This window comes from Watersipora subatra, chromosome 8 (genome assembly GCF_963576615.1).
Source record: "Watersipora subatra chromosome 8, tzWatSuba1.1, whole genome shotgun sequence".
NCBI classification, from domain to species: domain Eukaryota; kingdom Metazoa; phylum Bryozoa; class Gymnolaemata; order Cheilostomatida; family Watersiporidae; genus Watersipora; species Watersipora subatra.
In genome coordinates, this window is record NC_088715.1 from 45,351,416 (window position 1) to 45,375,695 (window position 24,280).

General features: G+C 38.5%; 1 protein-coding gene across 1 annotated transcript; it reads left to right on the top strand.

The window, feature by feature from the left end:
* The first annotated feature begins 2,712 nt into the window (after nucleotides 1–2,712).
* LOC137402156 (uncharacterized) lies at nucleotides 2,713–23,855 on the top strand. Its single transcript, XM_068088635.1, has 6 exons — nucleotides 2,713–2,737; nucleotides 17,879–17,941; nucleotides 19,405–19,467; nucleotides 19,621–19,677; nucleotides 20,619–20,660; nucleotides 23,668–23,855. Exons 2-6 carry the CDS (start codon nucleotides 17,917–17,919, stop codon nucleotides 23,796–23,798), a joined length of 318 nt encoding a protein of 105 aa, XP_067944736.1. The 5' UTR covers nucleotides 2,713–2,737; nucleotides 17,879–17,916; the 3' UTR covers nucleotides 23,799–23,855.
* Nucleotides 23,856–24,280: the final 425 nt, after the last annotated feature.

Genomic DNA, 24,280 nt, shown 5'->3' on the forward strand with positions numbered 1-24,280 from the left:
AGAATTAACTCCACTCGGACTACGATTAAACAGACCAAGACTAGACGAAATTTCACGATAAATCTTTTAGACAACACGACACATATACAGGACATTTGACAAGGCTAAAGGAAGAAGTAAGAAAATGTTCACGAAAAGAAGAGTACATCATTCATCAACACGACTAACCATCCCATACCAATCATTTCTAGACAGCATAACTAGGAAGAATTTAACTCACCACATCAGAAATAACAGCGATCAGAATAAGGAACAACAGAGAAAGTAATGACATGCTTCAGATGGCATGCTTATCATTAGCTCGCTGTCTAAGAATGCTTACGGAATGCGAAAGTCAAACATCAAATAGACACCACGTGCAGTCAAGCGATACCGAAGATCCTATCATTAAACTAGCCAGCCAAACTAACAGCTCAAGACGATATACAAGCTCCGCCCATCCTCCAAATTCAACAGCTACGCAAGTTCCACAAGCAACTACCAGACAAGATCAAATATTATCCATTTGCAGTGCGCCTATAATCAACCCGAAGCCTGAACCAACAGACCATGACAGTAACGTATGTATGAGCTAAATTGTTGCCTCTTCGCTTGACGGACTGGTATTTGCCTAGTAGCACTTGCTATGACAATTATTCATGCTCTAACGCTACTAGTAACTGTCCATTTATCACTAGTAACTTGTCATAATGCTCACCACATGCTAACATCTATATTTCCTTGACAGGTACAGCGTGCCGTATCATTTTCTAATCTCAGATAGTGGCTGATTGATTACCAAATTTGATCAAACACAGCATTCATGGTTCATTTAACCTTAAAAAAAAAAAACTAGACGTAGCCACTATGGAATAAATGGCGTGTCTTACTCATGTAACAAAAATTGACTTTTGAATTTTTAGGATAGACTTTGTTGTGAAATAGACACGGCACATACCATAAAACGAACTCGTTTAAAACTGTTAACTTTTATTGTGACTTTCTATTTTTTTAGGATAAGACAGGTTAGTGATGAAAGCAGATGCTTGGACAGTTTTTTCTTTCTATAGGTAGCTTCAGCAGTGGAAAGTGAAAATGTCTTAAACACAACTGAGTCATGCATGTTACAACATTATTTTGTGATTTTAGAATTCTAAAAAAAAGACACGCCAGTTTTCCCTATAATGCTATGTGAAGTTTCTATTTCAAGATTTAGCTTTCTTTCCTGACCACAAGACCAATGACTACCCTCCGCATACAACCACCCATACATACCGACATACGGGAGGACCCGTTTACTTTGCCAAGGGAGACGCAATACAAAAAACCAGGACAATAATACGCGAAACCGAAAAGACAATTGACACTCACCTAAACTATACGGCAAACTAACAACCATATACTTCTACTACTAACATAAACCTTATTGCTTTGAGAAAATCAAAAAAAAAAAACTTTTATTTCCACTTTTAACATCTCTATGTTTTTGAATTTTATTCATGGCTTTGGTTTTACGAATTATTATATAATTTTTTTTTTAACTCGGGTACATGGGTTTTAAATATCGTCATTCTAACCACAACTATATAACTTCATTTCATTTTATATATTCTGTTTATTTTACTACCGTTATGCCAACAGCAACGTTACCACGGAATACGACATGAGGACATATCGTTCTTTAACAACGGGAGAAATGTTGTATGGAAATACTCCGAAAACAAAATAACAACAAGGAATGTAGCCAGACCGCCGTACAAGCTTATAATTCGAACAAGCATCGAGACGCCTAAGAGACATCAAAAGATTCCCTGATTGGAAATGTCAAAATTAAAATACATCAATCTGGAAACTGATGAGTCAACACCGCCTATGGTAACCGCCAAGGAATTTGGGAGTAATTACATCTATCCACCCATCCCCAAGCTCTACCAAAAATATCTGAACTTACCCTCACCCTAAGCCGGTATTTTTCCATGACATATTACGGTGCTGACGGAAACAATATTATGCAATACTAGCATCCAGCCACAATCTCGGCGCTCTCCATGTGACGTATCCAAAGACAGTGTTCCTTCCAATGGACTTACTCCTACAACATAGTATATGATACAAACATTATATACCCGTCCTCAGGCTATCCTAAATGCCTATAAAAGCTAGTGTTTTTAATAGCTCAGCCTCTTTTGGCAGTGACACTTACAGACGTGTAAGACTGAGCTTTAAGGGCAGACACAAGCTTGCTGTTGGCGTAAGAGATTTATATTACTTAGTTCTTTCTCACTATTTGTTATCTTTCTCATATTCTAGAACTTTGTTACTGTATATTAGGTTTTGGTTCATGAAATAAAGAGTGTTGCTATTTGCTAACAATCAACATCGGAGCTTAGCTAGTTGAGGCTTGCACTAAAGATCTGGGTCAAGTCCCATAAATTGAACTCACACTTTAATCAATCATTGAACAAACCAGGCGGCTTGCCTACACTTAATCAACCATAGTAAAATTAGTCTAGATTGGAGAAGAACTAACAGTGATTAATCATTGATGTTATTGTGCTGTCAAGTAAGTCAAATACTTCGATAACGCATATAACAACAGTATATGCAGATAGTAACATGTTCACATTGATATTGACAGGTTTAGCTTTCATATCGCTAATAATAATGTTATCCATCACTTTCTTTTATATTATAGAATTGAGCAGCTCAAAGAAAAGTGTTCAAGATTTGAATTTGAAAGTGAAAGCACAAGCTGCAGGTAAGATCAGATATTACCTTATATAGAACGTTTTTGATTTGCCAGTTACAGCGTAAGCATATATTATAATCTTCATAATAACATAAACAGGTTTAGTCAAGACACCAATATTGATAATTTAAGCTAACACACTGTTTTATATTACTGAATTGAATAACTCAAAAGCTACTGTTCAGGACCTGGATGTCAAATTAAAAGCACAAGCTGTAGGTATGATAGACCATTACAATATTTTGACAAATAAAAACTCCTTAGCTTCAGTTTTCATAGATAGTAACATATTTTTATTCATACCAATATTTTTGGTTCATGCCATGTTTTTGTTATTTCACTACATCTTTTAATGGGTTTTTTTGACAAAAGAGAAACTTCCATAGCTTTCTTGTCTAGTTTTGTATTGAGTAAGTGGCTAATGAAGGAGAGTGGACTGTATATGTCATGTGGTGGTAGAGCTCGTTTGATCACACTTCGAACAGAATCGATTTTCTGTATTGAGCTGCTTCTAAGCTCGCAATATTTCTCCGTTACAGAAACAAGTTTCTCATGATTTTGCACAAAACGTTGGAAAGCATGCAGCATGATGCTCTGTGGGATGCAGCTATCAGACCAAAAGATATTATGTTGGGTACTGGATGGTCAGACATTACCTACTCTAGAATAGTAATTAGGGCACTTGCAATATATTTCCCACTTCAATCTTAGAACGACGACTCGCTCTAAATGATTTAGTATTTGTTCTCTGTACTCTGAATAATCCTCATTAAGATATTTGTTGTGAGCTTTATCTTGTAAAATGAAAAGTAACCTAGCATTTCGCAATGCAAATATGTTCTCCAAGTCAAAGGGTATCACCGATGCATTAATCTCAGCCGGTGTTTGAAGTGTAAGGGTTGTTATGGGGGTACTTTATGGTAATGGCACGGTCTTCCAGTGGACGCTGAAGTGCCCTTTCAGTAGAGAGAGGTGTGGGGAAACTCACTCTCAAATATTTTTAGGTAGTGTGTTTTATACCTAATTTCAACATCGTTTCTGTGCAACAAAAATCAGAAGGGCATTTTCAAGTTTTCACGAGAAAATCAACTACTCAGAAATGAGAATGATTTAATTTTTAAGTAAGCACATACAGCCTCATCTTATGAGATAGACATGAAAGGAAACCTAGCAAACAAAGATCACCTTAAATCTCAATGATCTCATCCATTAAAAGTGTGCCCCAAATAGCTAAGAAAGCTGCATGTCTAAAAATAAATTTTTATTGCCTCAGTCTTTCATCATTCGTATTCATCTAAAATAAAGCTTAGGTTTGATATAGTATTAGCACAGTTTAAGTAATGAGTCAGTCAGTTATACATAATAAATTAATTTTCAAGAATTTCCTTGCATGATATTAAATATTTGGAGCTGTGTGATACACATACACTCCTCATAAGATATTCTGGAAAAAAGCTTTGTGATTAATTGAGATTTCATAATTGCCAGTGCACCTGGTATGAAAATGCTACCCCTTTCAGTTGAAAGTTAATTGGGGTAAACCTTCAATTAAACTGGGAGATTCAAGTTGACATCACATTGAAGGTAAATGATCCTACCATTTATTTGCCATAATTTCATCATTTCTAGTGGCAGGGCTGTAATCAGCTATCATTTTTAGTTCAAGTCATGATAAGTAAGGGATTTATATGTTTCTAGTGCAAAATATATGATCAAATCATTTCTAATGTTGGTAAGGTATTAGTCCACTTGTGGATGATGAATGATAATGTCACAATAAATAGTAAGCTCACTCAATCATTCCAATGATATATCAGTGTTCACTCACTGCAAGAATTTTCACCAGTGGAAATTCTTGCTCACTCACTCGAAATCAATCATCACATACTCTCACTAACCTTGGAAATAACTATCAACCGGTCAATGAAAGTTCATCAATAATCAAGTAAGAATATAAATTATAATGAAGAAACAATTTGCTTTAGAATTTAAATTATATAACTTTTTTGAGAAAGTTTACTTTGATTAGCAAAAAACCAAAACAATTCCTGCCCATAGAATAATCTCAAGCTATTTAGTGATGTCTTTAGACAGACAACAAGGAAGCCCGTTGATGGTGTTTCTTAAAAAATTTTAACAATAACAAGTTGTTCATGAAGTAGCATAGTTGATTCGTTGACATGAAAAACTGGCGTATTGATTAGTAGTGCCAATGCGGTATCACTCCTCCGATAGTGCTTACTGTTTCTGGTTTGAGAGACACTCGGGCTGAAAGATTAGAAAAACAGTTATGTGAATATGTGTCGACGCCATAGCGATTTTATCGCATTTTAATAGTGTATGAGCAAACTAATGTTAGGGATACACTTTCCAAAACGTATCCCCATAATTTCTTCTTAGGGATACGCCATATCCCTGTGTAACCCCCCCCCCTATTTTGAGCACTGGTATCAAATTGTTTTCAATCCTTTTTATCATCCTTTGATTGCTATATCCAGTTTTCTGTGAAACTGGTTGTCTCTTTTCTCCCTCTTCCATTACAGAGCTGTGTGTTTTTGTGCTTTGATTTTGTTTACTCAGGGTACAACATTTGAGCTTCCCTCAAGCCCTCTCATTAAAATTTTGCTCTCTATGTCAAGGTCCTTGTGATTCGAGCCTACATATTTCAGCTCAGTAAGCTCATACTAGCAGCGGTTTTCACAGGTCAATCAGTCGAGCTCATCAACATTATCGTAGCAGAATATGGCTCAATATTTTAACATGCATTTGAACTCTGCTAGCATCTCTATCCAACTACTAATCAAGCTTGGTGACTCATTCCAGTGTCATAGTCGTTGGAGAGAAGCATGATCTGTTAACAGAAGCAAGGGATAACCATAAAAAACAAAACCAGGATAGGCTCCCTGGCCTTGACCAGGACAAGCGGCTCACTCCAGGTTACATAGTAACAAGTTTTGGTAGGCGCTAGTGTTTTGCTGAAGTACGCGATCACCCTTTAGTCCCTTTTTGTACTTATGAAAGCACAACACTCATTGGGCAGCCACTGGCCTTTGTATCCAGGATATACGGTCAGCTCAGATCAGGATGGCCTGGTACTGGGTCTAAGGACAGATGAGCCTTCAGTTTCTCAAAGACTGTCTGTACCTTCTTGCTCAAAGTCATCTTCTCACTATTGCCTGTCAGTCCATGCAATGGAAATTCTGCAGCAGTAGGAACGCTAGGCAACTGCTGCTAGAAATAGACTACCATAAATAAAAAACTGTGAAATTGCTTGAGGTCTTTAGGGGTTTGCTATTATCAGATAACTTGCGTCTCTTCTGGTTCAGTAGACACTTTTTCCGAGTTGCAAGCATTGTCTAGGTACTGCTAGGTACTGCCTAGCCCACTGCTCCAGGCGCTTGAAGTCTTCCTCTAACCACTATAAGTGGATGTCAATTTCAGGGGCAAAACCGTAATGTCATCGCGGTAGAGCAACAATGTTTGTCAATGCAAAACATTTAGAATGTACTACAGCAGTCGCTAAAATGTGGTCAGTACATAGGTAAGACCAAAGAGCCAAAGGTAACAGACACTAAATTTTCTTGTGCATCTGTGTCCAAGGTACTTACGATCAGCCTCTGACCTCTCCTAGTGTACTCAAGTATTTGCTTTTGGACATTGCATCAAAATTGTCTTTGATTTGGGATAGAGAATTGGAAATTTGTTTAGTGACAGTGAAATTCAGCTTTTGATAGTTAACACAGAACCATCATTTTAGTTTTTTTCTGGATCAACATTATCAAAGAGCTTTAGACCCCTTTAGGCGGCTCGATGAGTGCCGGACTCAGCTTTCCTTAGACTTGACACCCGGCCTCAGCCTCCTTCTTCAACCCCAAATGATGGGAAAGCTGGCAAATGGGCCCAGTACCCACCTTCAATTAAATTGAAAGATACACCATTACAGCTTATTCTATATATCTATCGCCAGTGCTGAACGTATCCTGATGTGTCAGAAGTTGTGCCAGCTGCTTGACCTACCCCAGTTTTGTACAGTCCCGCTTTGATGTTGCGAAAAAATCCTCTAGGTGGGTTGGCACCATCACATTTGGCATGTTTGCACTCACCAAGAGACTTGGTTCACAATCCCCCTGGTGATGTTTCACTCCTGTGTAAGCGCTGACCAAGACCCTAACTTGGAGTTGTAAAGGTTGGTCCGTAAGGTGGTAAGACTGTGTTTCTACACTTCATTTAAGCTCAGGTAAGTTTAAGCTCTAGCCAATAATAGCCAACCTAGATAGCTCTCAATCCCCCTACTGAGCAGTAGTGCATGATAGTCACCCGACATCCATTTCAGTCTCACACCGCAATATCACGCATCATCTAGACTTTATTGATCAATAGCTAGCCACGTCTGTCCGTCTGTGCACGTTATGAGGCAATCGTCTACAAAGATCATACGCTTTCGAAAATTCCTGAACTATGGGCATGCCACCAATAAGGAGCTTTCTAAGATGGCATCTTGCCAATGTGGCTCACCACAGAGGCCTTTTTAGTCTTTACAGCATGGAGTTGTTCAGACAACCTTGCTTTGCCGTGAGTTTTCAACCTTGACTCGACAGGAATGAGACCAATTATTTTTTCCCTTTCAGGGAGGTTGTCATACACTTGTTTGCTCAGTAAGTTTGTAGGTCATCCGGTAATGATCCCCAACTGGAGAGGTCATGTTTTAGGTTTCTCAGCAGAGAAGTAGCTGGTGAAGTGTGGTCGCTTTAACTATTGGGCCCTGATTTGTTTTGGTTTACCCTTGCTCTGCAAAACTAGCTTCTGGCGTCATGACACTCCTAAATTTGCAGGGTTAGTTTTCTGAAGTGCCCACCGAGTTTACTGTTAGACTTGACTCTAAGGTTGGCCTTGGCAGACCACAGTTCTAGAGTAGGTGTGTGGGGTACCAAATCAAGCCAGCGAGCTACATGAACCTTTAGCCAGCTAGATAAGTCATTCGCTCAGCGGTTTTTGGACTTGAAGCTCGTCTTTGACCAATTTCTCTGAATCCATCCAATGCGGAGACTGGTCGAGTCTCCACTTTCAGTTGCAGAAAAATCACCACCATAAAGGTCTCCCAAACAACTTGATTGCCACTGTTGAACCTATCTTAATAAAAAAACACTATCAAGCCAACTGCTTGGCTTCCCCGGCCTTATGCATTTCAGCTTTGCTGCTGCAAACAGGTCTTCCAGGTGAGCTGGCACTCCTGAATTCGACGTATTAGCTTTCGGTGATGCAACACCAAAGCACAAGATGGTTGGCTTGCCACCCACCTGATGACCCTCTGCCTCTGTGTAAGTGCTGACTGTAACACGGACTTGGCGGAGTAGGGTGGGTCTGAAAGTTTGACAAATTTTCGGTTTAAACTTTTACAGGTTGTGTATATTGGCTGTGATTGCCCAATAGTGTGCTGAATAACTCACAAATCAAAAAATGATATGTTAATATTATAAACTGAATGACAGCAGTTTTATTGACTTTACCACTTGCTTCTCAAAGAGTATCTCAAATGCAATCATTAATTATCTTTAAATACCAAATGAATTGTCATAGTTTTTCATTAGCAAAGGGCAGATATTTATTGCATTAAATCTCATAGAACAAATGACTTTAATGAGTTAATGCCTTAAACTAACACTAAAGCTGCACATGTTCAAAATTTTCATAGCAGATCTTTGATAACATCTTGCAAAAAAATCACTAGACTGAGCAGCCGTCACTGTTGCTTCATGGCCAATGAATTTTTTAGAATTATTTGATTTGGTCTACAGCATGTAGAACTAGCCGTTTTATCCCTACAACCTTTTTTATGACTACTTCTTTGCAGAAGAGTTTAATGTTAGCTATTGTCTCTAATTTTATGAACTATTAGCAGAAAATTGATGATTGCAAGAAAAATTAACAGTGAGGCTTAAAATTTAACATGTATGTAAAACACGCAGAGTGGTATTTTAGAATTTTAGAAAAGCGGATTACACATAAAACATCGGCAAATGACAATCTAAAAACAATTCTGTTCGTGCATAGCATCACAAAATTCTGTTTCAAAAACTGATAAATGTTTTTCAAAAAATTTATTTGGTTTACATGTGAGCAAAAATAATTTATTCTTCTAGGTAGGAGGGTACTAGCTCATTCACTGTCTAAAAGACTTTTTTTTGCAAACGCCCATATTACATACAATAAAATAATTTATTTAAATAAACATAATGTTCAGTTGGAAACAATATCATATCAACTTCAAATCTTTAATTTAGTTTTAACAAAACTTTATTGCAGTAAATCTCGTTGAAAGAAAAATTTTTTTTAACTGGTTCAATTTTTAAAACATAACTTTATTTGAACACATACTTTACTTCACACCTTTTTCATGAATGATAATATTTCTACATGTACTTCAAGAAAAGTCTGGTAGAAGGAAATCATTTTATCAAAAAAGTTTGACCCCACTTCATGCTTCCAAAATTGTTTTAGTCAGACATGATCATACAAACAAATTGTTCTAAAAGCAAAACCCAAGTGATTTGTCACACTAAAATTATGTCTTTTCTGCATTTGGAGTATCAAAAAATACAAGTAGTTTAAAATATTGCTCAGCGAAGTTAAAAGGAACCTGTAAAAATTAGATGTAGGAGATGAACAGTATAGACTTCTTAATAAATATAACCAGGAAAATGGGGCTCGGTGCAAAAGCAAAACTTCAGCAACCATTTTTTGAATCTATCGTCTTGTCGCACCAACGCGAAAATCTCTCGTGGTTTCTCCATATTTTTCTCTTCAGTACTTCATAAAATGCTGTGTTTCTGCTAACACTATGACGCTATATAATACTTATTTTCGTACATGATATAACCTTTGTTATATGATAGCCTTGTACTCTCGTTACACATGTTATACCATTTGGTATTGCACATTTCTGTCTTAAGTTTTAGGCAGCACTGACTAGTTGATTGTGATTTACATTTTAAATAAGCAGTAGTGTGCAATGTTTATTGATTCATTATATAGGCTACTATTTCCTTGCATATCAAATCCAACCATAACTCTGTAAATGACACTTATAAAACAAGATGTTATTGCAAGTCGTTAGCAGCTATAAATAAAAACTAAACAAACCTTTGGTGAAATAATGAAATGTATACTCTATTACTCTAAGAACAATACTCCACTAAAAATATATTACTTATATCACAGCCTTTGGAACTAAGCCATTATTCTTCATAACAATTTTTTCAGGGTAAACATTTTACTTGAGTCTGGCTTTGGTTATTGCTGTTTACCTCAAGAGCAAGAATAAAAGAACTTTATGACTGCAATTGTCCTAACAGTGACGCTATTATCCCAAGAGCAAAGCAATTGTTTGAGAGCTTTATGATAAATGCATATCCGCACACAAATTCCAAAAAATTATTTGTCAATGACTGTTAGCAAACCCTTGTACCAAAATCAAAACAAAAAAATTAACCATTGTTGTCTAGAGTCGTTCAAGTATAACAATGATACAAAACACATATAAACATATTTAAATTTGTTACCAAGTCTTTGAAAGATTGACGCAATACCCTGAAACTAACCCATCTGCTCGGATTATACATGCATAGATTAATTTGGCCTAAAATTCATGCATAATTCAGGAAAAAATAGGCACATTTCACCAGTCAATGGCATGGCCCAATTGCCAAAGGTTTCGGTAATTTGCGTAGAAGTATTGAAAATAATCGTTTCTTTTTTGCCGATTTTACCGGACACTGACATTTTGGACCCATATAATGAGTACTTTGGTATTCCAACTGATGTCAAAAAGGGTGAAAGTAAAGGAAATGATAATCATATTTTTCTAATAATTTTTATAACATTGTTACAATTGTTAAATTTGAGAATAATTATTCAATTTATATAATTATTATAATATATAGTTATAAGAATAATCATTCAAATTTACAAGATCAACCGATGGTGTGCAATATGTTACTATTATTATCATTTTTAAATATTGTTTATGATACTGCGGCTGCGCCCAATATCACGGTGTGGTGAACGTTGCAATTACTTTATTTACTCCTATATGCCTTATACTTTCTTGTCCTTTAAAGTATTGTGATTCGTCTCCCCTGTCTGTTGTATATGCTTATTTCTTATTACTCTGTACGTTTTTAATCGGCGACGCCAATAATTATTTAATCATACTTATACTTCTTTTTAAATTATTATTATATTCAGTTTCGACGGTGTGCTTTGTTATTACTTGTTTTTTACATATCCGCCTTCCTTTTATATGGTAATGAATTGGGGTACTTGTCAAGATGGGCCAGGCTCCCAGTGGAGTTGTGAATGCCTCTGTTAAACATTGATTGTGGCGCTTACAGTCAAATACAAGCTTATTCGCTTTGAACTCTTACACTCTTTCTCTGCCTGAAACAGGGGTGGATTGCAGTATCCATTTAAGGGAAGGCGCCTGACCATAACATTGGTTGCAGCAGTGGGATCTGCGGCAGATCCGAAACTGTTGGACTCTTCAACCGCCAAGGTTGGTAGCCTGAGGAAGATTGCGAATTGTGCAGGGTTCCCAGGAAAAGCAAAAGTTGTCACCAAGACGGCCTTATAAGTATGTAAAACCTGGGCTCGACCCCTCAGCGTGAGAGAGCGACGAGTACTCTGGTCATTGTTTCGATAAGAAGAGGCGGCACGACAAAGACACGGAATAAAGCGAGCTAGGAGTGCTGACAGAGATACCGACCGGCTAGCCGATGCGCTGAAATGCCTGCTGGTGGCTCCTAGGTCACAGGGCCCAGTGCAGCCATTCAAGGCACTACAGTACTCAGGGAAGGGGGACCCGGAATACTTCATAGCCCGGTTCGGAGAGGTAGTCCAGGCCAACGCATGGACCGAGGCCGTGGCTACTCTGCATCTGAGAGAGGCGCTCAAGGAAAAAGCCAAAGACTGCGGGCGGTCCGAGAGATGGAGGCCATCAGGGAGACTGTACACAGCCGGTTCGACATCTCCCTTCGACAGGCACTGGCCTATCTGAGCTATTTGAAGAAAGCTTTCAATGAGCACGCCCAGGAAGTGGAAAGGCTGGTACGCATTGCGTACGGGGAACTGCCAGAGCCGTTCCAGCGAGTCTTGGCCAAGGAGCAGTTTGTGAACTTCCTAGGCAACGTGGCTCTGCAAGGCCACCTCCTGGCCATGCCCACTCTCCCACTGGCAGCCGCCGTGCAAGCAGGGCAGGAGTTCCTGCAAGTACAACCGGCATGCTTCCCACAAGAACGACCCATCCGGGCTCTACAAGAAGAGGAGGATGGAGAGGTAGAGGAGGCTCGGCCAGTGCAGGCCACAGCCAAGTCAGAAGCCGAGGCGGGATCGGTGTTGACCGTACTGCAGAATATTACAGAGCTGCTCACAGCCATGTGAGCCGAGTGGAAGGCAGTGCCGACAGGCACGCCACCTAGGCTGGAGAAAGAGAGGTCACCCCTGGTCTGCTGGGAGGGTGGGCGTAAAGCACACCCCAGGAAGGAGTGTTCCAACCTGAGAAAAAGGGTGCCGGGAATCTCGAACAGGCCGCAGCAGTAGTGCTCACTACTAGTCGTGACAAGGCCCCGGCAAACAACACGGCAAAGCTACCCATAAAAGGCCGTCCCGCACCAAAGGCCCTGACGAGGGATGGAAGTATCCTAAACAGACTGGAGCGCCGCGGGAGCGGTCAACAGTAAAGGTAGTACCGACGCAGAATCGGTACGGAATATTCACAACCAGATCAGAAGAAAAAGTGACCGGCCTGGCACCCTTGGAATGGGGGGATTACATGGAGCCGAACCAAGAATGATTCGGACTCACTCTTCTCGAGTGCCCCGCACCCGTAAGGGGCGGAGCAGAACTCACCATGAATACAAAGGCCGCCCCCGCCTACGAAGAGCGAGAGGAAAGCCAAGGCAACTGCAGAAGGCACGGCCAGTGGGGCATTGCAGACGACTCCAACCAAAAGGACACAGGAAGCGACTTGCGGACAGGCCTTGGATAGGCAACACCGCACCAGCTACATGTACTTTCTGCCTGGGAAAGTGGATGGCCGAGCGCTGCAGCTCCTGGTTGACACGTTGCACCACCAACCTACTGAACAGGCGAGTGTTTGATCATCTCCCAGAGGCCGTGAGGAATTGGCTGGAGGCCAGCCACAGCCACGGGCTCCTGACCGACAAAACCCACCTGCTTTTCTATGGGGTGGTGCACCTACCCATCCGGTTGCGCAATGTGAAGACGGAAGAGACGTTCGTCATCAGCCAGATTAATGAAGATGCCATATTGGGAAAGCCCTTACTGACCGCCCACCGGTGCGCTCTAGAGTTTGACTGGCCGGTGGTCAACGTGGATGGCCGGGCCCTGGCCCGCACAGATTGCCAGGACGGCTACTCCAGAGCACAGTGCAGTTAGTGAGGGGAGCGACCATCTCCGCCCAGACAGAGGCTACTGGGCAGTGCAGGGTGATGACTCACAACTTTTGTCCGTTAGGGTTAATAGAGGGACAAGCCGAGGGACCGCCCATAGTCACAAGCATCAATGAGCCTCGGGTGGACGAACGAGTCCTTGTGCGGTGTCTTAACCCGGCAGCACAGCCCTTGACTCTTTGGTCGGGAATCACGGTGGGGTGGTATACCTGTGTGGAGGAGTCCCCCGTGGAGATGACACAGGAAGAAGAGAGGGAAGTGGCAGCCCCAGTCACCTGTAGGGCTGTATAAAGATGCCGAGAAACAATGCACTTCCCAAGAACAAGGCCGCCAGTTGGCTGACCTGTTAATTTGGTACGAGGCCGTGTTCAGCAAGGAAGACGGGGATGTGGGGCGGACCACACTCGTGGAGCAATCCATTCTAGTCGCCGCTGGCACTCGGCTGATCCGACAGCCTCCGCACCGGTTGGGTCCGGAGAAGGAAGCCAAAGTAGAGAGACAAGTGAAGGAGCTGTTGCACAAGGGTTTGATTGAACCCGCGGGAAGGGCGTGGAGCTCGTCCATCATCGTGGTTAGGAGGAAGGACGGCAAGTGGCGGTTCTGAATCGACTATAGGCGACTCAACGTCGTGACAGAACAGGGCGCGTATCGCTGTCAAGAATCGACGAGAGCCTGGACGCTTTGTCCGGCAATAGGATTTTCAGTATCCTAGATCTCATCAGTGGGTACTGCAAGGGGTGCCACTGGACGCCGACGCCTGAGAAAAGTCGGCCTTCACAACCAGGACTGGCTTCTGGAAATGAAAGGTGCTGCCCTTTGGCCTGACGTCGGCTCCGGCCGCTTTTCAGCGTCTGATGGAGCGGGTGCTGCAAGGACTTCATTAGAAGACCCTCCTTCTGTGTCTTGGTGACATAATCGTCGTCTCTCCAGACTTTCCCACACACCTGCAACGCCTGGAAGAAGTGCTCCGGCGTCTGAGGCAGGCTGGACTGAAGTTGAAACCAAAGAAGTGTAAGCTATTCCAGTCTAGGTCTTATACTTGGAACATGTTGTAAGCCAGGACGGAGTGGCTATGGATCCCAGGAAGGTGGAAGACGTTGCGCGGTGGCCGGTTCTCCATTGGGTACGGGAGTTGCAAGGCTTTATGTATACTGTCGGGTACTATCGGCAGTACGTCCCGGACTCTGCCACCGCAGCACGGTCCCTCCACGGGGATTCCATTTACCAGACACGCGCAGCCACCACAAGATCAGGAGAGACAATGAGACTCTTACATAACCGCGGCAGCACACGCGAAGAAGAACCTCATTTGGTGATTAGACACGCTGCTGCCAACACCATGTCATCTCCTCCTCAACTAGATACATCTCTCCAGGATCTGCTGATCGGGATGCCGAGAGTACAGCCTGCACAGCCGATAGAGAGACCCCCCTGACGATAGCTTCGAAGGAGATCCATCTTGAACAGCCACTGGATATCCATGCCGACCACGGCAATCTGGCAGACGTCCTGCTAAAAGCAGATACTGTCTTTGAAGGAGAGACGCTGCACGTAAGGAGTGTCAGAGATAGGCAGACACCACGTAGAACTCAACAGGAGAGAGTGGTGTGTACAGTTAGATATATATCCGGCGCTACCCGCAGGCTAGCCTGTCTTGACAACTGTTGTTTTTTGCAGAGTTGTCCCCCGTCGAGCGGGTGAGCAACAACAGCTTGTCACAAAACGTACTGCATCTGGTACAGCAGTTGCACTTATAAGGAGTTGTTCTCATCCGTCTACGCGGCTTGGCTGCGATGTTATTTTGGTCGCACCACTGGTAATCATAACAGATTTCACACAAAAATTTATGTAGAAAAATTAAAATAAGAACGTTTAACTGGCCACCCCTCTCTGCAGTAAATCTTTTTAGAATTTGAAAACTTAGGCAGCAACAGCGACTAAACATATCGTTATCTGTGCGCTCAGTCAGTTTTATTTCTATTTTTGTATCAGTCAGTTTTATTTGTTCTTATGGATTTTATTTTAAGTTTATTTTATTTTTAAGTTCTACTAAAGTTTATCACAGAAACTGGTATTTGGTTAAACGTTGTAATCTTGCTTTTTTTTCTACATAAATTTTTGCGTGAAATCCGTTATGATTACCAATGGAGCGACCGACATAACATCGCTTCCAAGCCGCGTAGACGGAAGAGAACAACTCCCTATAAGTGCAGCTGATGCATCAGGTGCAGTACGTCTTGTGACGAGCTGTTGTTGCTCGCCCGCTCAATGGTGGACAACTCCGCAAAAACAACAGTTTGTCAAGACAGGCTATTCACAGGCACGTGGAGGATGCGGTCGAAAAGGGTAGATGCGACCTCTGCCACTACACAGCGAAGGAAGCGAGTACGGATTCACGTGCAGCAACATCATTCCACTTATGTGTGTCCGTGCTGCTATCAACATGGGTCTAGGGACCAGCTGGTGCTGCACTACCAATACAGACACCGAGAGGAGCAGGAGCCAGTGGTATACCTGGTTGACCAGGAGTAGTGGAGCAGATTTTGCAAGGACAAAGGCTGGCCAGAGCTCCAAATGGAAAAGTATGGCCCTGTCAGTGAGCGCCCTATACGCAATTGTTTGGGGCTGGCGCAAGCATCTATCTCCCACCTACAGCAAGAAACTCCGGGACGGCAGCATTCCAGCAGTTGCAAACCTTACTTACGCCTAGAGAAAATCTAGGAGACCCAAGCAGGCCTGCTGCAACAGGATGCTTCCAGAAAAAAGAAGCCCCGGAGTCTGGGCAAAATTCTAGGGAAGCGGCCACCCAGCTCAGAACTACTCGATCGGCACGAGCACCACCGACGCCAGCTGAAAGAAGATGCGGCGGATTGGAGGAGGGCCGCAGGTACAATACGTCAGACAAGAGACGAGGGCCAGTGGACAGCTGCCGAAAAGAGGCAACTCATGTCCGATATCCGGCGACTAGAGCAATGGGCCAGTCACTACGAAGGCTTAAGACAGTTTATGACGACGTCCCCCCGAGAAAGAGAATTGAAGGCCGGTGTCTCCAATGGGAGAGAGTGTGGCGGACGTTGCATTTACTTTATTTACTCCTATATGCCTTATACTGTCTTGTCCTTTTGAATATCGTAATTCGTCTCCCCTTTCTGTTGTATATGCTTATTTCTTACTACTCTGTACCTTTTTAATCGGCGAAGCCAATAATTATTTAATGATACTTATACTTCTTATTGTATTATTATTATATTCAGTTTCGACCGTGTGCTATGTTTTTACTTGTTTTGTACATATCCACCTTCCTTTTATATGGTAGTAAAATGGGTGACTCGGCAAGATGGGCCAGGCTCCCAATAGAGTTGTGAATGCCTCTGTCGCACATTGATTGAGGCGCTTACATTCAAATACAAACTTATTCACTTTGAGCTCGTACACTCTTTTTCTGCCTGAAACAGGGGTGGATTGCAGTAGCCAGCTAAGGGAAGGCGCTTGACCTTAACAACGGTACTGCCAAGTCGTTTTCAATATCTGCAAAATTAAGTGATAGGCCTACATATTCTTATATGTATACATCTATTTTTATGACGACCAGCTAAAATCTGTTAAAATATTTAAATTTAGCATAATGTTTTAGATATACATGTAAATATATAAATTCTGATGAAAAATCACAACTTCTTGATATTGGTTGCTATGACCAATGATATACACTCCCCAGCTTGTGTATATTACACAGCAGCTTGCCATTTTGCTACTAATATTGCATTTCTCCTATTGCAGGGGGAGATATAAACATATAATCTTTTCCTTTCATTATTGCTGTTTGTTGTACATATTAACACCCAGTACATTACAGCTATCATTGCAGTTCTCCTATTGCACTGCAGTGCCATTTGACTACCAATATTGCATTTATCAACCGGCATTACCCTTTCTTTTTCTATTATCACTTCGGTCATGGTCTGTATGACAGGTGAATATCTACTGAAACGTATTGACACAAATAATTGTTCTAAGTGAAAAGAATGAATGAGTGAATATATACTTCTATCACTGTCGTTTTAAGTAAAAAATTTAATTAGTATCTGAACTTTTCTGTTTAAGAAGCTTTTAATTAGTCTTTTTTTACAATGAATCATTTTGTAAACCTCTGAGGGTGATATGAAATATTTGGAAAATGAAGCAGCTATGAGTGACAACAAACTGGTAGACAACGGCCAAAAAATATCAATAGATTAGCTGTTTGTTTATTTGAATAGCTGGTCAACTACCTTTTGATGTTTTTGCAGGAGTCACTAGAACTTCACTCATTTTCTTTATAGTCTATGGTAGTAATGACAGGAGTTAATCTAACCACAGCCTGTTGCTGCTCAAATTGCTGATTATACTTTACATTTACAATCAATAAAAATGTTTTTTCAGAATTTGATAAAAATTCCCAATACCTTAAGTCCAGAATTTTGCCATTTCTGGTTCTCACACTGCAGTCATCCTATTTTTGGAAGCCGCAAGCGTTGTCAGTAAAATCTTTGACTACTAATTGAAATATCACTTCAGGAAATTAATAGTATAAAATAATCAACTGACCGCCGCTCATGCAGTAGCATGTAGTTCATTATACACTCAGGTTCAGCTAATATACTGCTACAAATAATATAATATATTATATTTATTTATATTGCAGAGCTGATTAATTTAAAGACAACTGTTCAGGATTTGGATATGAAAGTGAAGGCACAAGCTGCAGGTCAGATAAGATAGTAACCAATTTGAATAATTATGAACTCACCAGTTATGGCATAAGTAGATAGTAACATGTTCATATTAATACTAGAAATTCTCCTGTCATACAGCCCATGACCAAAGTAATATTAGAAAAAAGAAAGGGTACAGCTCATTGAAAAATGTAACATTAGCATTCAAATGGCACTGCAATGAAAGAACTGCAAGGGTAGCTGCAATGGTAGCTGTAATGTACTGGGTGTTATTATGTACAACAAATAACAATACTGAAAGGAAAAGATTATATGTTTATTTATCTCCCTACAATAGTAGAAATGTAATATTATAAGTAAAATGGCAAGCTGCTGTGTAATATACATCTATAATTATATATATTGCTGGGGCTGAATATCATTGGTCGTAGCAACCAGTATCAAGAAGTTGTGATATTTATCTAGATTTCTGTACTTATATCATCGAAATAATTATGCTAAATTTAAAAATCTAAACAGATTTTAGCGGGTTGTCATAGAAATAGATGTATATCTATAAAAAGGTTTTAGGCATATTACTTATTTTTGCAGATATTAAAAATGGTTTGGCAGTATCGAAATATTGAGCAGAGCCATAGTATCATAAACAAAATCTTTAGAAAATAATAACAGTAACATATTGCACACCATCGGTCACTATACATTTTGATCTTGTAAATTTGAATGATTACTTTTATAACTAAACCTTATAAAGTCGAATAATTATTCTTACAACTAAATATTGTATAAATTTTAAACGTCATATTGTAAGAATCGTTAAAAAATATCATCATTATTTTTTTACTTACACTGCTTTGGGCATCAGTTGGAATACCAAAGTACTCGTGATTAGTGTCCAAAATGTCAGAGTCCCATAAAATTGGCAAAAAAAATGATAACTTTTTAGTACTTTTACGTTAATTACAGAAACTTTTGGCAATTAGACAATGCTATCGACTGGTGAAATGTGCCCGTTTTTCTCGTTAAATGCGCACGACTTAGTAGTTCTACTATTTGCCGCAATGCCTTAATGGTTTTTCGTTGGTCAGTCTTAATTTTGATTAGAAATGGCTTGTCAAGTTTTTATCGCAATTTTTGGCCGAATTATTCTGTTTATTTATGGACAATTCGATCAGATGGGTTAGTTTTAGGATATTGTAGTGACCTTTCAATGACTTGGTAACATATTTAACTTGGTTTATGTGTTTTTTTATCATTATCGTACGCAAACGATTTTACACAAAAATGGTTAAATTTGTTGATGAGATTTCAGTACAAGTGTTTACGACGGCCGTTAATGAATAATTTTTGTGAGTTGTGTGCGCATGTCCATTGATCATAAATCTCTCAACCTATCACTTCGCTCGTGTTTAAACGTGGGAAAAACAGGTTTTGTTAATAATTAGGTTGACATTGAATATGTAATCTACATGTATAAAGTTATTATCTTTTACAGAGTTGAGTAGCTCAAAGAAGAGTGTCCAAGAGTTGGATATGAAAGTGAAAGCCCAAGGGACAGGTAAGATAAATTATTAATATACATTGAAAGATAAAACCTGACTAGTTACATTATATGCTGATAGTAACATGTTCTCATTGATATCGACAGGTTTAGCTTTCATATCGCTAATAATAATGTTATCCATCACTTTCTTTTAAATTATGGATTTAGGTGGTTCAAAGAAAACTGTTCAGGATTTGGATTTGAAAGTGAAAGCACAAGCTGCAGGTAAGATTAAACCTTCCCTTACATTGAATGTTTTGGAATTGCCAGTTACAGCGTAAACATATATTACCATCTTCATAATCATATCCACAGGTTTAGTTATCACACTGGTATTGATATTGTAATCTATCACATTGTTTTATATTACATAATTGAATAGCTCGAAAACTACTGTTCAGGACCTGGATGCCAAATTGAAGGCACAAGCTGCAGGTATGATAGACCATTAAAATATTTTGAAAAATAAAAACTTTCTAGATACAGTTTTGGCAGATAGTAACATGCTTATATTCATACCAATATGTTCTGCTCGTATTCTGCTATAACAGCAATATCGCCACTACATACCATCCTATATGTATATTTTTCGGCATACATGAATACATATACTTATACTTAGCTCTCAGACCAGTCAGTTGGGTCCCAGAGGTAAATTTACAAAATAGATTACAAGTTTTTGACTTCTGTAATTCCATTTTAAAATTAATAATTTACGTTTAGTTTATTGTTGGGCTATTTTGACTGTATATGGTCCAATTTCATACAACTTGGTAGATGAACTTAAATCAATGAACTTTATGATGACAACTGTTTACTTTATTATTAGCTATAAAATAATACCATATTATTTTATAGCTAATAATTATAATGGTTTATATTATAATTATTAGCTATAATTATATGGTAGTTATTAATTATTATTAATAACTACCATATTTTCCTGATAGAATCAGAACCTTCAGTCGGTAAAATTCTTTTTCACAAGCTATTAAAATGATTTACAGCAAGTTTTACTAGCCTTGGATGACTTTTCAATACCCATGAAACTGTAACAAACAGCAGCTCTGTACTTCACATTATAAACTTGCATAAGCATTAGTATGTTTCAGTTTTATAAACTAGACCGTAATTTATATACTTATTTATGCACATTTCTATTACAGAGCTTCGGAATTCAAACCACAGAGTACAGGAGTTGGAATTAGGTATGTTGGTACAGAGGAATATTTTATGAACTTACTAATTTAAATTATAAAGTTCTTCAATTGATAATAAAGTAAATCAGTTTAAAATTGTTACCAACCTTTTTCGGATATAAACAATAGTTATTGTTAAGAGGCAACCAAATTGAAAGTTATTTTTATTGCAAAACGTTAGAATTCTAGCCAGTGAGTACAAGAGTTGAAATTAGGTATTTTGGTACAGAGGAAAATTTTATGGACTTAATAATTCAAATTATAAAGTTCTTTCATTGATAATAAAACAAGTCAGTTTAAAATTGTTACCAACCTTTTTCGGATATAAGACAATAGTTATTGATAAGAGGCAACCAAATTGAAATTTATTTCTGTTGCAAAACTTTAGAACTCAAGCCAGTGAGTATAAGAGTTGAAATTAGGTATTTTGGTATAATGGAGTCTCTCATCAGCATATTATTTTAATTTAGGATTTTTATAAAAAAGTACTTAACGTGATTTTTAAAAAACTAAATATGACTGTCTCTATTCCACTAAGCATACTTAATAAGAAACAACAGCTAGCTGGTATATTTGGTTTTTAAGCTGGATAAAAATGGTTACGCTGTAGTGTTTTGTAAATATTGCTTTCACTTATATACATATTTATTATATATTATATATAGCAAAATATAATATATACATGTGTATATATATACATATATATATATATATATATATATATATATATATATATACACATATATACAGTGCACCCTCAAGATACGATGTTAATCTGTTACAAGGATGGCATCGTATGGCGAAAAAATTGTATGTCGCGGTATAGAAACCATTGTAATTATACAATGGAAAAATAAAAGGTAAAAATCATCCAAAATTTTATAAAAATGTGGTACATATTGAAAATTAGTAACAAAATAGTACGTTAATTTGTGTTTTAGTATGTATTTAGAATTAGTTTACAGAATTTCAATTTATTATCACGAAATTTTATCCTTCAAAAGTTTCTGTCTTCACGTTCATTATAAAACTTAGCGTGTCTAGTTGAAACCTTTTTCAACCAGAAACGCTAAATTCAATAAGAAAGGCTGAGTGATGCAGTTATCAAAAGCGGCCTCGCACACACCTGACCATTTAAATGCTACCGAAAATAAAAATGAAATTTTATGTACTATTATACAGGAGGTACATACCTTTGCAGTAGCGTGACTTTAACTGGTACATGTAGCGAATAAAGCAGAGAGGAGGTAAAAACGTATCAATGTCAATTATGTTACTGTACACTTAAAGTTTAATTTAATATGTAATGAAATGGAATTTTTAGCAGGCGAAAGAAAGTTGTTTAGTTCTGTCCAGTTTTTCTTCTGATTTAAAAGAAAAAATGCTGGTGCAATGCAAAAAACTGCTAGCTAGCTAACGCTTGTAGAAGGATCCAGAGAAGTTGCTACAGTAGTTTTTCTTGTATGAAACGTGCACAAGAATCAATGTAACCATACATGGTACAAAGTTTGCACGTATTTATACACTAGAGAACAAGGCTTTAACAAGTTTCAGAAAATAATGTGAATGCATCAACTATCTTGAGTAGCTAGTTATATGAGTTACATAAATACATACAAACAATGAAATGTGTTCGCATAGGAGATAACAAGCCCATCTGCAAAGACATGGTTAAACAAGAAAATGAAACACAAAATTGAAAGGAAACAAATAAAGTGAATAAAATATGAAAAACATGCCGCACAAGAGATAAATTATTATATATATTATACATGTATTGTTTTAATGTACCATTCCTCATCAGTAAATTAAACACTTGAAATATTTCTGCCAATGTGAGGGTTTTCTGTATCTTCTACCTCTGCGCGCCCTTGCTAATTGGTTGCTCCTTTTGAATGCTGATCACGTGCATGGCCTTCTAACTCCTTCAAATCTTCAGTCGTAAGCTTGTTCTTGTGCTTGCTTTAATGGAGTTCTTGTTTTAATAATAATTGCAAATGCTGATTGGTTGCCATCATATTCCTTGACAATGTTAATAATACGGGTGCCTTCTTCTTATTTACGAAATCCAACTTTGTTGACATATAAATCCTTTTTCCTCTATTTTGTATCAGTTTCAGATTCCATAGCTAACAAATTAAATGTAGATACTCGTAGTTATATACATATGCTGACTAAAAGTTTGTAGTAAAAGATATTATAACGCTACAAATAAATATTTCCTCTGCCTTGAGTATTTTACACAAAATTTTCCAAGCAGAACTCTGACATGAGAGAAACGTTCTGAAAATGTTTTCGGCACGCTATTTGTTGGTGTCTTTTTTTATTATTGCGTTATGAGCACACCGACCGCCAAATTTTAACTCGGGCGAGTTTTTCTCACAATTGTTTGGTGAAATAAAATTTGTATAACGAGGTGAAGATATCAAAATGTTTCACTTCGTAAGGTGAAAAAATCGTATATCAGGGTAATCGTATCTCGAGGGCGCACTGTATATACATATAGATATATATATATATATATATATATATATGTATATATATATATATATATATTTATATATATGTATTTATATAAACCTAGCAAACCAACCAGGTATAGTGGTGGTAGACAAGGAGAACAAGAGGGCTTCTATAATAGATATAGCAGTACCCAATGACTACGATATAGCCAGCAAAGAAAAAGAAAAGGTAGAGAAATATCTCCCTCTTGGCGAAGAAATTGAAAAATGCTGAAATGTAAGAACAACTGTAATCCCAGTAGCCATTTGGGCACTGGGCGCAATAACACCGGCACATAAAATGTGGCTTGCCCAAATACCAACAGCAATCAACTCAGGTGAGTTGCAGAAAAGTGCGCTATTGGGAACAGCTATGATCTTGAGGTGAGTGCTCAAACTCCCAGGGCTCTGGTAGAAGACCCGCGTTAGAGCAGAATTTACCACCCATACGGTGTATTCGGGGTAAGGTCACAATTTTTATATATATATATATATATTGTTGGTACTTATTGCAGCTTGTCAAAGAATTATGGAAATGCAAAGAGAGATGCAGAGAGAGACACAAAGATCATTGAGAGAGATGGATAAGTTCAAAATGAGATGTTTTTCTACTGGAGACACAAGAGACCAAGAACATGATGATTAACTAGTCTTATGAGAAACAAGTAAAAATCAATACCAATGGATTAAAAATTATATCACTTGATTATAAACTAAAGTAAACAGTTAATTAACAGCTTATTTTAGCTTCTAAATTTAAGACATTTTTACTGCGGTTCAAGTAACAATTACCATTTCTCACCGCGTAACATAACGTTTCCGTTGGTCCCTTATAAAACTGCTACACACCCCTCATATTTTGGTAAAAGCTAGGCCAATGTGATTTTTTTTAGATTTTTATTATTGATTTTTCATGTTTAGCTAAGATAGTTATATAATAATATTTATGATTTGCTTCATTTTTTTCTACTAGTAAACAATAAGTTTTTGTGAAAGTAAATACTTAGATGAGTGCTAAGTAAGTTTTAGTGTGGTAAAAAAGTGAGAATGAAACTGCTTTGAAAGATTTATTTTTAAGCAATTATCTTGACTTTAGCTCATCAAAGTCATAGGTCTCAGACAGTTGTT

Excerpts from the sequence above, each read along its gene's own strand:
- LOC137402156 (XM_068088635.1), top strand. The coding sequence starts at position 17,917 with ATGAAAGTGAAGGCACAAGCTGCAG. Across the intron at positions 19,468-19,620 it reads AGTGAAAGCCCAAGGGACAG|GTGGTTCAAAGAAAACTGTT; the intron begins GTAAGATAAATT and ends TTATGGATTTAG. Across the intron at positions 20,661-23,667 it reads AGTACAGGAGTTGGAATTAG|CTTGTCAAAGAATTATGGAA; the intron begins GTATGTTGGTAC and ends TACTTATTGCAG.